The sequence below is a fragment of the Rhinoraja longicauda genome, chromosome 10 (assembly GCF_053455715.1).
Source record: "Rhinoraja longicauda isolate Sanriku21f chromosome 10, sRhiLon1.1, whole genome shotgun sequence".
NCBI classification, from domain to species: domain Eukaryota; kingdom Metazoa; phylum Chordata; class Chondrichthyes; order Rajiformes; family Arhynchobatidae; genus Rhinoraja; species Rhinoraja longicauda.
The window spans coordinates 61,394,303-61,412,999 of NC_135962.1; the positions used below are offsets into that span (position 1 = coordinate 61,394,303).

Here is an 18,697-nt window from a genome sequence, read left to right on the forward strand (position 1 = left end):
AGTTCCAGAGATTCTTCAACCTCTGCAAGAAGCCATTCCTATGTCTGCCCTCTCCTCACGTAACCACATCCCCTTGTTTATGAGACTCTCTCATTTGGGAAACATCTCAACATCTACTCTTTCACACCCACCCAGGATTTCATTTCCCCGGTGTGGGACGAATAAAGGAATATATTACTTTTGGAAACGCTACAAACCAATCAAGCATGTTAGCTGTTTTTGACAGGGAAATGCTGTGTCAGGACTCTTGTTCCAGGAACTAGCCTGGTATTAGTTCTGTAACACTGTAAATTTCCCCGGTGTGGGGCGAATAAAGGAATATATTCTTTTATTCGTCCTCCTTGGCTCAGTGCCTCCTTGGCTCATGCATCTTGTGTTAAATAAGGGGACTAAAAGCGTGTAGAGTACAGGCGCTCCGTGGCTTACGATGTTCTGACTTGGCGATGGTGCAAACGGCAGCAGGCCGCCGCTAGCCTCCGGCCACGTGATCGCGTGCATTACAATGTATTTCGACTTGCGATACTTTCGGTTTCGGAAGGGTTTCACGGAAAGGGACCCGATCGGAAGCTGAGGAGCACCTGTAATGCAAGTGTGGCCTCACCAAGATCGTGACCATCATAACAATACTTTCAATTTTACATGAACCTATTACACATTCAACCAACTGTTTGGAGATGGCACTCGAGAGGCTAGAGACTCACTCGTGAAGGGAAAGCTGGAGAGTGAGTTGAAGTGTGGGCACGGCAGCCTTGTGATAACTACAGTCTGATCACGGGGAGGGTGGTCACTGAGCAGTCACCATGTCTTAATGTTTAAAGATTTGATAAGGAAGGAAAATGAAGAATAGAATTAAAAATGCAAACAACAAATTGTGCAAGTACTGACCTGGCAGAAGGATGGTCCCCAGCATGTCCAGGAGCAGGTGGACCTGGCGCGGAGACAGGAACAATTTGATAGATTCAATCTGCCCGTCCACATCCAGCTGCACAAGACAGAAACACTTCAATCACACACTGCCCAACATCAGAATATATTCAGCCCCTCACACCTACTAGTCACTAACACATCTGTTATCTAATCCTCATTTGCTTGCACTAACTTCGTATCATTTACATAGAAAATAGGTGCAGACAGAGGCCATCTGGCCCTTCGAGCCAGCACCGCCATTCATTGTGATCATGGCTGATCATCCACAATCAGTAACCCGTGCCTGCCTTCTCCCCATATCCCTTGATTCCACTAGCCCCTAGAGCTCTATCTAACTCTCTTTTAAATTCATCCAGTGAATAATAATATAATAATAATATATTCCTTTATTCGTCCCACACCGGGGAAATTTACAGTGTTACAGCAGCAAAGTGGATTGCAAGAGATCATGAGATCATTCATTATAAATAAAAGATACATAATTTGTCATCAGTTTTCTGTGTGTTCTTAGCTGTTATTGTTGACTGGTCTGCTGGGAGCAGTGCTGGTTGTGCAGTCTCACAGCAGCGGGAAGGAAGGACCTCCTATATCTATCCTTCACGCACTTGGGGTGAAGGAGTCTGTCACTGAAGGAGCTACTCAGTGCAGTGACAGTGTCCTGCATGGAGTGGGAGTCATTGTCCAGCAGCGATGTTAGCTTTGCCATCATCCTCCTCTCTCCCACCTCCTGTACTGAGTCGAGGGGGCAACCCAGGACAGAGCTGGCCTTCCTGACCAGCTTGTCGAGTCTCTTCCCTTCCGCCGCTGAGATGCTGCTGCTCCAGCAGACCACTCCATAGAAAATGGCCGATGCCACCACCGTGTTGTAGAAGGTCCTTAGGAGTGCCCCCTGCACTCCAAAGGACCTGAGTCTCCTTAGCAGATAAAGTCTTCTCTGGCCCTTTCTGTATAGCGCATCGGTGTTTTCAGTCCAGTCCAGTTTATTGTTGAGGTAGACACCCAGGTGCTTATAAGAATCCACTGCCTTCTGTGGCAGAGAATTTCACAAATCCACAACATTGGGTGAAAAAGTTTCTTCTCACCTCAGTTTTAAATGGCCTCCCCTTTATTACATAGAAACATTTAAAAGACATTTGGACAGGTACATGGATATGAAAGGTTCAGAGGGATTTGAAGCAAATGCAGGCACTTTGGACTAGTGTAGATGGGGAATCTTGGTTGGCATGGATAGGTTGGTCCAAAGGGCCTGTTTTATGCCGTATGACCAACACACTATGAAAATGTTTCTTCACATCTCAGTGCTGAAAGGGTGGACCCTCATTCTGAAGCTGTGACACTGGATTATAGCGAGTGAAGGATGCGATGAGATGATCAAACTTGTATTGTTTGATAGACAATAGGTGCAGGAGGAGGCCATTTGGCCCTTCGAGCCCGCACTGCCATTCACTGTGATCATGGCTGATCATCCACAATCAGTACCCCGTTCCTGCCCTCTCCCCATATCCCTTGACTCCACTATCTTTAAGAGCTCTATCTAATTCTCTCTTGAAAGCATCCAGAGAATTGGCCTCCACTGCTTTCTGAGGCAGAGAATTCCACATATTCACAACTCTCTGGGTGAAAAAGTTTTTCCTCATCTCCGTTCTAAATGGCCTACCCCTTATTCTTAAACTATGGCCCCGGTTCTGGACTCCCCCAACATTGGGAACATGTTTCCTGCATCTAGCAAATCCCTTAATAATCTTATATGTTTCAATAAGATCCCCTCTCATCCTTCTAAATTCCAGTGTATACAAGCCCAGTCGCTCCAATCTTTCAACATACGACAGTCATAGACAATAGACAATAGGTGCAGGAGTCGGCCATTTGGCCCTTCGAGCCAGCACCACCATTCAATGCGATCATGGCTGATCATTCTCAATCAGTACCCCGTTCCTGCCTTTTCCCCATACCTCCTGACTCCGCTATCCTTAAGAGCTCTAACTAGCTCTCTCTTGCATGCATTCATGGCCTCCACTGCCTCCCGGGAATTAACCTGGTGAACCTACGCTGCACGCCCTCAATAGCAACAGACATTGTGGGCCGAAGGGCCTGTTCCTGTGCTGTACCGTTCTATTTGCCTTGTGCAGGGATATCAAGCAGCCACTGACCTTAGCTACTGGAAGTGCTTCGTTCTGCTTCAGGGTGAGTTCCAGTTCCATCTTTCCATCACAGCTCCCAATCTGGACAGGATCAAAGTGAACCGCATCAGATGCCTTCCTTGTGAACTGGGGGTGAGGTTCCGAAACAATCTTCGGGTTCCAACTTGGAGAAAGCTTTGGTTCCATTTCCTGTGAAATAAATTGACACCATGAGCAGTGACATTTGAACAGAAGCATATTATTCAGCCTCAGCTTGGAGAGTGATGGTCTCAAATGGGAGCCAGCACATGAAGGGTGGGCGTTTCATAGCCCAATATACACCAATCAGCCAAAACATTATGACCACCTGCCTAATATGCTGTTGGTTCTCCATGTGCAGCCCCATACGCAGCAGGGTGCGATGCACTGTGTATTGTGACACATTCCTCCCATGACCACCATTAACATTTTCTGTGACTTGTGCCACAGTCGACCTTCTGTCGGTTCGGACCAGACGGGATAGCCTTCGTTGCCCTCGCGCAAAGATGAGCCTTGGGCGCCCAACACCCTGTCTGTCGCCGGTTTGTGGTTTGTCCCTCCTCGGACCACTGTCGGTCGGTACTCACCACTGCTGACCGGGAGCACCCCACAAGCCTTGCCGTTTCAGAGATGCTCTGACCCAGTCGTCTGGCCATAACAATTTGGCCCTTGTCAAAGTCGCTCAGGTCTTTACTCCTGCCCATTTCTCCTGCATCCAACACATCAACTTCAAGAACTGACTGTTCACTTGCTGCCTAATATATCCCTCCCCTTGACAGGTGCCATTGTAACAAGATAATCAATGTTATTCACGTTACCTGTCAGTGGTCATAATGTTTTGGCTGATCAGTGTATTACCTGCACTCACAGGGGTTATGTTGCTGGTCAATTGTTTTTCTCAATTGTTACCAATCAAAAGGATTGAGGTCCGACAGACAGACTGTATGGAATTAGCAAATAGATTATTGAATCTGGGCAGCAAAACAACCACCATCAGATTACTCCACACAACAACTTGATTAGTTCTCTGGTTGGAAGTTTAGACTAATTTGGCAGGGAGGTGGGCACGGTCAGATGGCAATGAAAAGGAAAGGGGTGAAAACAGGAATGGGAGAAATAAAGTTTAGCTTAGTTTATTATTGTCAACAAGCTTTTTTTGTTGCAAGCTATCCAGTCAGCAAAAAGACGATATGTGATTGCAATCAAGCAGAGTCCACAGATATAGGATAAAGGGAATTACGTTTAGTGCAGGATGAAGTCCAGTAGACAATGAGCATTCTTGGTGTGAGTGTCCAACAATCTACCCCAGACCTCTCCTCTCCTCCCCTCCCCTCTCCTCCCTTCCAACCCTTTCACCTCTGGCCAATGCAGTTTGCTTTCAAGTGCACTCAGCTTTCAACAAAATAGTGTTCCCCAAAATATTTTTCTCTTTAGTTGAGATGCCACAGGCAATGATGGTCCAATTCTATACTGCCATCGTCTAGTCCGTCCTCACCTTCTCCATCATGGTCTGGTTTGGCTCAGCCACCAAGCACAACATCCGGAGGCTGCAGCGCATCGTTCGACAGCTGAAAAGGTTGTTGGCTGCAACCTTCCCCCCATTGACGAACTGCACAATGCAAGGGCCAGGAAGCGAGCGGGCAAGATCATCTCTGACCCCTCGCACCCTGGCCACAAACTCTTCGAAGCACTTCCCTCTGGAAGGTGACTCCGGACTGTCAAAGCAGCCACAGCCAGACATAAAAACAGCTTTTTTCCAAAGTCTGTAGCCTCCTTTTGCTCTGGTATTTTATTTCATTCACATGTTTAAACTGTAATGTTGTATTCTTAATGTTTTAATGTTTTATGCTTTATTCTTAATTGTTTACTGTATGTTGGTGTTGTTACTTGTGAGCGGAGCACCAAGGCACATTCCTTGTATGTGTACATACTTGGCCAATAAACTTATTCAATTCAATGTATAGCTTCCGAACATCTGCAAAGTGCAGTCTGTTGCATTTCTACAATAAGGCAGTGAATGGATGCACGTTATTGTCATCCAGAAGCCACTTTGAAAATCACTCCATCACTCTCACCTGCATTGGAGAGATCCTGGGGGAGGTTTTTGCACTTTCAGGAAACTCAGACCAGAATAATGAGATTCCACTTAGCTGCAGGTTCTTGTGGGCAAAGCAGGCGGTGGGCTGATGAATGGCCACATCCGGACCCTCCGTCGCTGATTCATCACAATATTCAATCCTGTAAACACAGACGTACTGAGATATTACACGCTGTTCACAGATAACAGGAGCATCACATGCAGAACAAAGCTCTTCACTCCGATCTACAGACATGAAATGATTGGGAAAGCACGGGATCGAGTCATAGAGCCCTTGTCACAGAATCCTACAGCGTGGACAGGCAAATACTGGTCTGCCCAGCCTATTCTGTCACGATGATATCTCCCCACTCTGTCACAAGCCAGTGCTGGCATTGCTTGCAGTCTTCACAGTGTAAACACAGTGTGAGTTCCAGTTCTATCCATGGGATAAGTTTGTTTTAATTAAAGGATCTAAGCTCTGGCCTTACTAAATGCAGTGCTTTAGGCCAATCAGAAGCATCTACCATTGGGCAGGAGGTATAGAAGCCTGAAGTCCCACAACACCACAGGTGGCACGGTGGCGCAGCGGTAGAGTTGCTGCCTTACAGTGAATGCAGGGCCAAAGACATGGGTTTGATTCCGACTACGGGTGCTGTCTGTACGGAGTTTGTACGTTCTCCCCGTGACCTGCGTGGGGTTTTGCCGAGATCTTCGGTTTCCTCCCACACTTCAAAGACGTACAAGTTTGTAGGTTAATTGGCTTGGTAAATGTAAAAGTTGTCCCGAGTGGGTATAGGATAGTGTTAATGTGCGGGGATCGCTGGTTGGCACGGACCCGGTGGGCCAAAAGGGCCTGTTTCTGCGCTGTATCTCTAAACTAAACTAAACACACCACCAGGTTCAGGAATAGCTACTTCCCTACAACCATCAAGTTCATGAACTGAACAGCACAACCCTAATCTATCTTGACAACGGAATACTAGGAACATCTCTTGCAATACCCCCCCCCCACACCACCAATTCTGTTTTTGCACTAATGTCTTAATTTTTGCAGTCTTTGCCATTTTGCATGTAATTTATGTACAAAGTCTGTATAATGTGCTTTTGCGAGTTTGTTTGAGTCTATGTGCCTGCAATGCTGCTGCAAACAAGATATTTACTATCGCTGTACCTCACCATAACAGCGCACAGGACAATAAACTTGAAGTGCCTGTGAGGTGCTGAGATGGCAGCTCGTGGATGGGAGGTACAGCTGGAAACCTCATCACCGACAGCCAACGACAGGCTGCAGGAGCCATTTATGTTTAGGTTAGCTACTGCTGGCATATTATATTATTTTGTTGAGATATATCTTGTCGTATTATTATGGGCACTCGGGGGCGGCCGTTAGATGTACAGGGTGGTGAATATATATGGGCATAAGGGACTGGGAGTGGGTAGACACAGGGACAGAGAGCATACAGTTCTCACCAGACCTGGACAGACCAGCGACTGGACAGACCCGAGACCAGGGACAGAGCAGCCGGCCATGACTTGTATGCGGAATAAGTGCAGCCTGGTATGTTCATCTCCTTGTTTGTACAACTACTTCAATAAACAACTAATTAAACTGGAAATAACGACTGGAAGTTCTGTTCTGTTGGGTCTGTGTAAGATCGCTCCGACTCCCTGTGTAGTAATGGCAATTGGGAAAGAAGTCACAGGAAAAGTCGGAAAGTTGCCATTCCACAGGCAATGAATACATGTGAGCCGGGGAAGGGAGGCTGCTGGAGGGAGGGGAGTACATGAAGCTGCTTCACTGACCTCTGGATACGAATCTCCAATGCCACCCCGGTTTTCGAATTCTCTGGAACGTGTTCGATCCTGAGAACACTGTCCAGAAACGTAAGCTTGACTCTTCTTAAAACTGATCAATGAGAAAAGTAGTATTGTACATTAGCTTCAAGAGATCAGGTAACATAACCAGCATCACCAGCACCATGATGCAGCACCAACTCCGATGGACAGGCCATGTCATCTGCATGTCCAACACACATCTCCCTAAACACATCCTGTACTCTCAACTGAAGGAAGGTCAGCAAGCCCCTGGTGGGTCAAAGAAACGCTTCAAGGACAACATCAAGGACAGTCTGAAGAGATTCCACATCACATCGTGCAACTGGGAGCACATTGCACTGGACAGGCACTCCTGGAGGAAATCTGTGCGGGAAGGAGCCGCACGTCATGAAACGGAACGATGCCGCGCCACAGACACAAAGCACCAGCATCGCAAGCAGACGGTGGCTCAACCACTACCAACATAACATCCGCCAGCCTCCCCTGCCCACGTTGCACCAAGGTGTGTGGATCGCAGATCGGCCACTACAGAGATCTGCAGACCCACAAGTAGATGACCCTATGGACACGACAGTCGCACGAGTGACCGCGATGATGATGACAGACAACACCTGCGTGGCATTCCCAGAAAACTCTCCCCATCGCGATTTTCTGTAACACAAACCCACTTTTCCCATTGTATTCCCGTTATAAGCAGAGATGTGACCCGAGGGATGTTTTCTCTCATTAAGCCACCTTATGGGCAATAATGAAGCGATCCACCACTGTTATTTAACAGCTGGGGCTAATGTTAGATGTGGGGATGGGTGACAGTTGGCAAGGCTTGTGTGAAAGAAAGGACAAATGTTATAATTTTTGCTTTTTACTCGCACAATACTGTGAGGAAATAAGAGTTGGATATGACGTCACCATAAAGTCATGCAGTGCGGAAACAGGCCCCTTTGGCCCAACTTGCCCATGCTGACCCAACCTGCCCACGCCCTCCCAACTCGCCCATGCCGACCTAACTTGCCCACGCCGACCCAACCTGCCCATGCCAACCCAACTCACCCATGCCCACCCAACCTGCCCACGCCGACCTAACTCGCCCACGCCGATCTAACTTGCCCACGCTGACCCAACTTGCCAACGCCAATCTAACTGGCCCAGGCTGACCTAACTCGCCCATGCTGATCAAACTTGCCCACGCCCACCCAACTCGCCCATGCCGACCTAACCTGCCCACGCCGACACAACCTGCCCATGCCAACCCAACTCACCCATGCCCACCCAACCTGCCCACGCCGACCTAACTCGCCCACGCCGATCTAACTTGCCCACGCTGACCCAACTTGCCAACGCCGATCTAACTGGCCCACGCTGACCTAACTCGCCCATGCTGATCTAACTTGCCCACGCCCACCCAACTCACCCACGCCCACCCAACTCGCCCATGCTGACCCAACCCGCCCATGCCGACCTAACTCGCCCACGCCCACCCAACCTGCCCACGCCCACCCAACTTGCCCACGCTGACCCAACCTGCCCACGCCCACCCAACCTGCCCACGCTGACCCAACTTGCCCACGTCCACCCAACCCGCCCATGCCGACCCAACTTGCCCACGTCCACCCAACCCGCCCATGCCGACCCAACTTGCCCACGTCCACCCAACTTGCCCACGCTGACCCAACCCGCCCATGCCGACCCAACTTGCCCACGCCCACCTAACCTGCCCACGCTGACCCAACCCGCCCATGCCGACCCAACTTGCCCACCCAACCTGCCCACGCCCACCCAACCCGCCCATGCTGACCCAACTTGCCCACGCCGACCCAACTTGCCCACGCCGACCCAACTTGCCCACGTTGACCCATCCCGCCCATGCCGACCCAACTTGCCCACGCTGACCCAACTTGCCCAAGCCGACCCAACTTGCCCATGCCGACCTAACTTGCCCACGCTGACCCAACCCGCCCATGCCGACCCAACCCGCCCATGCCGACCCAACCCGCCCACGCCGACCCAACCCGCCCACGCTGACCCAACCCGCCCACGCTGACCCAACCCGCCCACGTTGACCCAACTTGCCCACGTCGACCCAACTTGCCCACGTTGACCCAACCCGCCCATGCCGACCCAACTTGCCCACATTGACCCAACCCGCCCATGCCGACCCAACTTGCCCACGTTGACCCAACTTGCCCACGCCGACCCAACTTGCCCATGACGACCTAACTTGCCCACGCTGACCCAACCCGCCCATGCCAACTCAACCCGCCCACGCTGACCCAACTTGCCCACGTTGACTCAACCCGCCCACGCCGACCCAACCCGCCCACGTTGACCCAACTTGCCCCTGTCGACCCAACTTGCCCACGTTGACCCAACCCGCCCATGCCGACCCAACTTGCCCACGTTGACCCAACCCGCCCATGCCGACCCAACTTGCCCACGTTGACCCAACCCGCCCATGCCGACCCAACTTGCCCACGCCGACCTAACTTGCCCACGCTGACCCAACCCGCCCACGCTGACCCAACTTGCCCACGTTGACCCAACTTGCCCAAGTCGACCCAACTTGCCCATGCTGACCCAACTTGCCCATGCCCACCCAACCTGCCCACGCTGACCTAACTCGCCCACGCTGACCCAACTTGCCAACGCCGATCTAACTGGCCCACGCTGACCTAACTCGCCCATGCTGATCTAACTTGCCCACGCCCACCCAACTCACCCACGCCCACCCAACTCGCCCATGCTGACCCAACCCGCCCACGCCCACCCAACCTGCCCACGCTGACCCAACTTGCCCACGTCCACCCAACCCGCCCATGCCGACCCAACTTGCCCACGTCCACCCAACCCGCCCATGCCGACCCAACTTGCCCACGTCCACCCAACCCGCCCATGCCGACCCAACTTGCCCACGTCCACCCAACTTGCCCACGCTGACCCAACCCGCCCATTCCGACCCAACTTGCCCACGCCCACCTAACCTGCCCACGCTGACCCAACCCGCCCATGCCGACCCAACTTGCCCACGCCCACCCAACCTGCCCACGCCCACCCAACCCGCCCATGCTGACCCAACTTGCCCACGCCGACCCAACTTGCCCACGCCGACCCAACTTGCCCACGTTGACCCATCCCGCCCATGCCGACCCAACTTGCCCACGCTGACGCAACTTGCCCAAGCCGACCCAACTTGCCCATGCCGACCTAACTTGCCCACGCTGACCCAACCCGCCCACGCCGACCCAACCCGCCCATGCCGACCCAACCCGCCCACGCTGACCCAACCCGCCCACGTTGACCCAACTTGCCCACGTCGACCCAACTTGCCCACGTTGACCCAACCCGCCCATGCCGACCCAACTTGCCCACATTGACCCAACCCGCCCATGCCGACCCAACTTGCCCACGTTGACCCAACCCGCCCATGCCGACCCAACTTGCCCACGCCGACCCAACTTGCCCATGACGACCTAACTTGCCCACGCTGACCCAACCCGCCCATGCCGACCCAACCTGCCCACGCTGACCCAACTTGCCCATGCCGACCTAACTTGCCCACGCTGACCCAACCCGCCCATGCCGACCCAACCCGCCCATGCCGACCCAACCCGCCCACGCCGACCCAACCCGCCCACGCTGACCCAACCCGCCCACGCTGACCCAACCCGCCCACGTTGACCCAACTTGCCCACGTCGACCCAACTTGCCCACGTTGACCCAACCCGCCCATGCCGACCCAACTTGCCCACATTGACCCAACCCGCCCATGCCGACCCAACTTGCCCATGTTGACCCAACTTGCCCACGCCGACCCAACTTGCCCATGACGACCTAACTTGCCCACGCAGACCCAACCCGCCCATTCCAACTCAACCCGCCCACGCTGACCCAACTTGCCCACGTTGACTCAACCCGCCCACGCCGACCCAACCCGCCCACGTTGACCCAACTTGCCCCTGTCGACCCAACTTGCCCACGTTGACCCAACCCGCCCATGCCGACCCAACTTGCCCACGTTGACCCAACCCGCCCATGCCGACCCAACTTGCCCACGTTGACCCAACCCGCCCATGCCGACCCAACTTGCCCACGCCGACCTAACTTGCCCACGCTGACCCAACCCGCCCACGCCGACCCAACCCGCCCACGTTGACCCAACTTGCCCACGTTGACCCAACTTGCCCACGTTGACCCAACTTGCCCAAGTCGACCCAACTTGCCCATGCTGACCCAACTTGCCCATGCCCACCCAACCTGCCCACGCTGACCTAACTCGCCCACGCTGACCCAACTTGCCAACGCCGATCTAACTGGCCCACGCTGACCTAACTCGCCCATGCTGATCTAACTTGCCCACGCCCACCCAACTCACCCACGCCCACCCAACTCGCCCATGCTGACCCAACCCGCCCACGCCCACCCAACCTGCCCACGCTGACCCAACTTGCCCACGTCCACCCAACCCGCCCATGCCGACCCAACTTGCCCACGTCCACCCAACCCGCCCATGCCGACCCAACTTGCCCACGTCCACCCAACCCGCCCATGCCGACCCAACTTGCCCACGTCCACCCAACTTGCCCACGCTGACCCAACCCGCCCATTCCGACCCAACTTGCCCACGCCCACCTAACCTGCCCACGCTGACCCAACCCGCCCATGCCGACCCAACTTGCCCACGCCCACCCAACCTGCCCACGCCCACCCAACCCGCCCATGCTGACCCAACTTGCCCACGCCGACCCAACTTGCCCACGCCGACCCAACTTGCCCACGTTGACCCATCCCGCCCATGCCGACCCAACTTGCCCACGCTGACGCAACTTGCCCAAGCCGACCCAACTTGCCCATGCCGACCTAACTTGCCCACGCTGACCCAACCCGCCCATGCCGACCCAACCCGCCCATGCCGACCCAACCCGCCCACGCCGACCCAACCCGCCCACGCCGACCCAACCCGCCCACGCTGACCCAACCCGCCCACGTTGACCCAACTTGCCCACGTCGACCCAACTTGCCCACGTTGACCCAACCCGCCCATGCCGACCCAACTTGCCCACGTTGACCCAACCCGCCCATGCCGACCCAACTTGCCCACGCCGACCCAACTTGCCCATGACGACCTAACTTGCCCACGCTGACCCAACCCGCCCATGCCAACTCAACCCGCCCACGCTGACCCAACTTGCCCACGTTGACTCAACCCGCCCACGCCGACCCAACCCGCCCACGTTGACCCAACTTGCCCCTGTCGACCCAACTTGCCCACGTTGACCCAACCCGCCCATGCCGACCCAACTTGCCCACGTTGACCCAACCCGCCCATGCCGACCCAACTTGCCCACGTTGACCCAACCCGCCCATGCCGACCCAACTTGCCCACGCCGACCTAACTTGCCCACGCTGACCCAACCCGCCCATGCCGACCCAACCCGCCCACGCTGACCCAACTTGCCCACGTTGACCCAACCCGCCCACGCCGACCCAACCCGCCCACGTTGACCCAACTTGCCCATGTCGACCCAACTTGCCCATGCTGACCCAACTTGCCCATGCCCACCCAACCTGCCCACGCCGACCTAACTCGCCCACGCCGATCTAACTTGCCCAAGCTGACCCAACTTGCCAACGCCAATCTAACTGGCCCACGCTGACCTAACTCGCCCACGCTGATCTAACTTGCCCACGCCCACCCAACTCGCCCACGCCCACCCAACCCGCCCACGCCCACCTAACTCGCCCACGCCCACCTAACTCGCCCACACCCACCCAAATCACCCACGCCCACCCAACTCACCCACGCCCACCCAACTCGCCCATGCTGACCCAACCCGCCCATGCCGACCTAACCCGCCCATGCCGACCTAACTCGCCCACGCCCACCTAAACTGCCCACGCCCACCCAACTTGCCCACGCTGACCCAACCCGCCCATGCCAACCCAACTTGCCCACGCCCACCCAACCTGCCCACGCTGACCCAACCCGCCCATGCCGACCCACCCGCCCATGCCGACCCAACTTGCCCACGTCCACCCAACTTGCCCACGCTGACCCAACCCGCCCATGCCGACCCAACTTGCCCACGCCCACCCAACCTGCCCACGCTGACCCAACCCGCCCATGCCGACCCAACTTGCCCACGTCCACCCAACTTTCCCACGCTGACCCAACCCGCCCATGCTGACCCAACTTGCCCATGCCCACCCAACCTGCCCACGCCCACCCAACCCGCCCATGCTGACCCAACTTGCCCTCGCCGACCCAACTTGCCCACGCCGACCCAACTTGCCCACGTTGACCCATCCCGCCCACGCCGACCCAACTTGCCCACGCTGACGCAACTTGCCCACGCCGACCCAACTTGCCCACGCCGACCCAACTTGCCCACGTTGACCCAACCCGCCCATGCCGACCCAACTTGCCCACGCCGACCCAACTTGCCCACGCCGACCCAACTTGCCCTCGCCGACCCAACTTGCCCTCGCCGACCCAACTTGCCCACGCCGACCCAACTTGCCCACGTTGACCCAACCCGCCCATGCCGATCCAACTTGCCCACGTTGACCCAACCCGCCCATGCCGACCCAACTTGCCCACGCCGACCCAACTTGCCCACGTTGACCTAACCCGCCCATGCCGATCCAACTTGCCCATGCTGACCCAACTTGCCCATGCCGACCTAACTTTCCCACGCTGACCCAACCCGCCCACGCTGACCCAACCCGACCACGCTGACCCAACCCGCCCACGCCGACCCAACCCGCCCACGTTGACCCAACTTGCCCACGCCGACCCAACTTGCCCACGTTGACCCAACCCGCCCATGCCGACCCAACTGGCCCACGCTGACCCAACTTGCCCACGTTGACCCAACCCGCCCACGCCGACCCAACTTGCCCATGCTGACCCAACTTGCCCATGCCCACCCAACCTGCCCATGCCGATCTAACTTGCCCACGCCGACCCAACCCGCTCATGCCGACCCAACTCACCTTGCCCCCGAGTTTGTAATGAGTGGACTCACCCGTTTCAATGGTTTCTGCAAACTTCTCGAGCCCCTCGAATGGCTGCGGCCCTTCAGCTTGATCATCCGTCAGTCTCTGGCTGAGGCATTCCTTGGCCAACTGCATACTGTCCGTCATAAAGCTGGACCAGTACATGGGCTCCGAGCCCGACACTGCCACACAACAGCACAACATCTTCAGAAGGTTGACACTTACAGAACAATGAAAGGCATAGACAGAGTGGATGTGGAAAGGATGTTTCTACTGGTGGGAGAGTCCTGGGTGAGACGTCATAGCCTCAGAATTAAAGGACCTTCTTTTAGGAAGGAGATGAGGAGGAACTTCTTTAGTCAGAGGGTGTTAATTTGTGGAACTCATTGCCACAGAGGGCTGTGGAGGCCAGGTCAGTGGATCTTTTAAGGCAGAGATGCAGAAATTCTTGATTAGAACAGGAGGTAGGAGGTAGAGGTCAGCCATGATAGAATGGCAGAGTAGGCCGAATGGCCTAATTCTACTCCTATAAGTTGTGAACATCAGATCACCAGCAGAGCCACAAGTCCTGTGGCCTCAAGCTTCCACATCCCAACATCATGATCAAGTCAAAAGCATCTCCCTTCCTCTCCCTACGAGACCTTCACCGTATCATTATAATCCCCTTGGTTTTGGTTTTTAACCCATTCACCACAGGGAATAATTCTCTCTATCCATTCCATTCATACCATCTTGAAATCCTCTTTCAAGAGACAAAGAAGATTACTAAAGAGTGGTGGACACTGCCCAGTCCATCACAGGTACTGAACTCCCCACCATTGAAGGGATTTATAGGAGGCACTGCCTCAAAAAGGCAGCTGATATAATCAAAGACTCACACCACCCTGGCCACACGCTCATTTCTCTCCAACCTTCAGGAAGGAGGATCTGGAGCCGAAAAACCAGGGTTCAAGAATAGCTTCTTCCCAACAACCATTAGGCTCCTGAACACTTCACAATACTCAACTATGGACAATGGACTATCTTTTGCTGCACGAAGGACTGTAGAATTTTTGCACTAATATTGTGGTTATTAATTTTCTATTTTGATACTATATTATCTGTGTGTACTGTATTTACAGTCCTGCTAAGCTTCCTTCTGCAGTTGTACAGGGCCCTGGTGAGACCACATCTGGAGTATTGTGTGCAGTTTTGGTCTCCTAATTTGAGGAAGGACATCCTTGCTATTGAGGCAGTGCAGCATAGGTTCACGAGGTTAATCCCCGGGATGGCGGGACTGTCATATGAGGAAAGATTGGAAAGACTGGGCTTGTATTCACTGGAATTTAGAAGGATGAGAGGGGATCTTATAGAAATGTATAAAATTATAAAAGGACTGGACAAGCTAGATGCAGGAAAAATGTTCCCAATGTTGGGGGAGTCCAGAACCAGGGGCCACAGTCTAAGAATAAAGGGGAGGCCATTTAAAACTGAGGTGAGAAGAAACTTTTTCACCCAGAGAGTTGTGAATTTGTGGAATTCCCTGCCACAGGAGGCCAATTCACTGGATGAATTTAAAAGAGAGTTAGATAGAGCTCTAGGGGCTAGTGGAATCAAGGGATATGGGGAGAAGGCAGGCACAGGTTACTGATTGTGGCTGATCAGCCATGATCACAATGAATGGCGGTGCTGGCTCAAAGGGCCAAATGGCCTCCTCCTGCACCTATTTTCTATGTTTCTATGTAAGCTGCTGTAAGTACTGGAGTAATTCACGCCTTTGATAGGCAGGTGGTTGGACAAAGGCCAGAGATGTAAAAACAGAAGGTGTGAGACAAGTGGATTGAAGAGCTGTGAAGGGCGGCACGGTAGCGCAGCGGTAGAGTTGCTGCTTTACAGCGAATGCAGCACCGGAGACTCAGATTCGATCCTGACTACGGGTGCTGCACTGTAAGGAGTTTGTACGTTCTCCGCGTGACCTGCGTGGGTTTTCTCCGAGATCTTCGGTTTCCTCCCACATTCCAAAGACGTACAGGTATGTAGGTTAATTGGCTGGGTAAATGTAAAAATTGTCCCTAGTGGGTGTAGGATAGTGTTAATGTACGGGGATCGCTGGGTGGCACGGACTTGGAGGGCCGAAAAGGCCTGTTTCCGGCTGTATATATATGATATGATATGATATGATAATTGTGAAGCTAGTGGAAGGAATGTGTGGGAGAGGGAGGGAAGAAATAGGTGCGATCCCGGTGGGACACAGGGGGGCTAGAGAGGGGGGTGTGGGGGAGAAAGGGGAGGGGGTTTGTAGAGGTAACCTAAAATTGGAGAATTCAACGTTCATACCATTGGGTTGTGAGCTTCCCAAGCGGAATATGAGGTGCTGTTCCTCCAGTTTGTGTGGCCACACTCCAGCAATGGAAGAGACCCAGGACTGAAAGGTCAGTGTGGGAACGTGAAGTTAAAATGATGAGCAATCGGGAGATTAGTAGGCCCTGGCAGACCAGAAACAGTCACCGGGTCTACACTTGGTCTCGTCGATATATCAATCCTAATTCCCTGGCACCCAGAAATGTCACCAGCACCCTACTGAAGCAGTGATGTGTAAACTTCCAGCCTGATCCATTAATACTGTCTCACAAGTCCTCCATATTAGTGACTGGCCTAAATGCTGCTCTGAAACCAAAGCTAATATTCTTCAATTCAGTAAAACTAAAAATGTAAATGAAAATATATATATATATTACTTAATAATGGAACTAAACCAGGCAGCCACTTTAGCCCTTAACATACAGACAGTGCTGACCGCTTGTGTAAATCACCTCGCACTTGTGAACTGGGGCCCACATGTGGGTGAAAGATTGCTTTGGTAACTCAGCCCCCTGTTATGTATTGCTCCTTCTTCAAAACTACTCATTCTTTAAAGCAAAACCAGATCAATTCTGTTACATTGTCACTTCCTAACTGTTTCAGGGTAGTTTGAGGGCTCAACTGTTTGTAAAATTGAAGGAACAAGAGAATGCAGATGCTGGAATCTTGAACAAAACACAAAGTGCTGGAGGAACAGCTGGCCAGGCAGGGATGGGATGGGCAACTTTTTGAGTCCCTTCTTCAGACTGATGGGCATGTCTAACTGGGTCAGGTTTGCTGTTAAGTCACATAGTTATGGATCAAGCTCTGACCTGAGGTGAGATAGGCCTTGGCCAAGTCACAAGGCTAACCTCCACTCTTGCACTTTGAGCATCCAATCCAAGCCCGCACTACAGCAATACTGAGGGAACAACTCTATCAGAGGGGTGCTTCCGAGGGTGCTCTGCATTGTCAAAGCAACAGCACCAAGGAAATACTATACTCTCAGTAGTAATTTTTGTGTTTACGATTTAAACCAAGCTATTGTCTGCCCCCTCAGGTAGACCACATGCAATGAATAGCGGTCGAGTTCCCTTTGGTAATCAGACCAAAATGTCACCCCCAACCAACCCAAAGCTCCAAAGCTCCTTCCCCAAACATTTCCCCCCCAGTCTGCCCTTTTTAAAGATGCTTCTTGAAGCCTAGTCTTCGACATGCCCTAATACCTCCTTATGTGATTCCTCTGTTAGATTTGATCACCTTGGATTAGGTGAACCTCTTTCTCACCTGGAAAGACTGTTTGGGTCCTTGGATGGAGTCGAGGGGGGAGGTAAAGAGACAGGTGTTGCATCTCCTGCGGTTGCAGGGGAAAGTGCCTGGGGATGGGGTTGTTTGGGTAGGAAGAGATTAGGTTAACTATATCAGGAGTGCCATTTCAATACAAGTTGTGGTTGTTGCCTTGTTGCAAGACTGCAGACATTCAAAAACTGTGATTAGTAATTTCTAGTTGGTTACAAATCTTATAGTTTACAGACTTGCAACAGATAAATGGAGTGAAGGTACAGATCAACCAAAAACGCTCGAATGCCACAACATCTTTGGGGGGCTGAATGGCCTCCTCCTGGTTTTATATGATGGACAAACACTTTGAAAAATAGCAAGACTCACCGATTCGAGGCCTTGGTCGAAAGACCATCTCCAGTCCCTGCATCTCCACCGCACAGTTCTCTTGTAGTAGGGAAGACCAGGGGATGGAAACCGAAATATTTTGGATAAATCCTTCAATTATTTCCAAAGGTGCATCAAGAGAATCTAGGATTTCATTTAGGGACTGGAAGCACAGAATAATATTTTAGTTCCAACACAATTTCTAAGAGCTCAGTTAAAGTGCTTTTCTTTAAGTTTAGGTTTATTATTATTGCCCGATGTATCGAGGTACATTTTCTAAGTTTTACAGTGAAAAGCTTCATGTTGCATGCTATCCAATCAAATCTGAAAATACTACACGTAAATACAATCAAGTCAAATTCAAGTACAATAGGTTGAGCAAAGGGGTGCAGAATATAGTTCTCAGCATTGAAGCGCACTAGTTCCATAGAAGTCCAATGTCCACAGTGGAGTAGCTGTGAATCAAACAATACCATATCTTATGCATCATCCATTCAGAAGCCTGACAACAAAAGGAAAAAATGGAATAATTTAACAGACACATGGACGGGTACATGGATAGCAAAGGTTTAGAGGGATATGGGCTAAAGGCAGGTAAATGGGATTAGCCTAGACAGGGCATCTTGATCAGCATGGTGTATTTTTAGCATTCCATGAAAACAATATTGTAAATCAACTCATCTACAACACTGTTATGATGGAAGCAGAGATTTGT

General features: G+C 52.7%; 1 protein-coding gene across 3 annotated transcripts in view; it reads right to left on the bottom strand.

The window, feature by feature from the left end:
* The window catches only part of atg2b (autophagy related 2B), a 103,771-nt gene that overhangs the window by 76,895 nt on the left and 8,179 nt on the right, over nt 1–18,697 (bottom strand). For all 3 annotated transcript variants that reach the window (XM_078406992.1, XM_078406991.1, XM_078406990.1), the window contains exons 2-7: nt 17,983–18,145; nt 14,025–14,177; nt 6,970–7,072; nt 5,162–5,324; nt 3,078–3,257; nt 886–982 (exon numbers count right to left, since the gene is read on the bottom strand). In XM_078406992.1, coding sequence (XP_078263118.1) covers nt 886–982; nt 3,078–3,257; nt 5,162–5,324; nt 6,970–7,072; nt 14,025–14,177; nt 17,983–18,145 — 859 coding nt within the window. The remainder of the gene's footprint in view (nt 1–885; nt 983–3,077; nt 3,258–5,161; nt 5,325–6,969; nt 7,073–14,024; nt 14,178–17,982; nt 18,146–18,697) is intronic.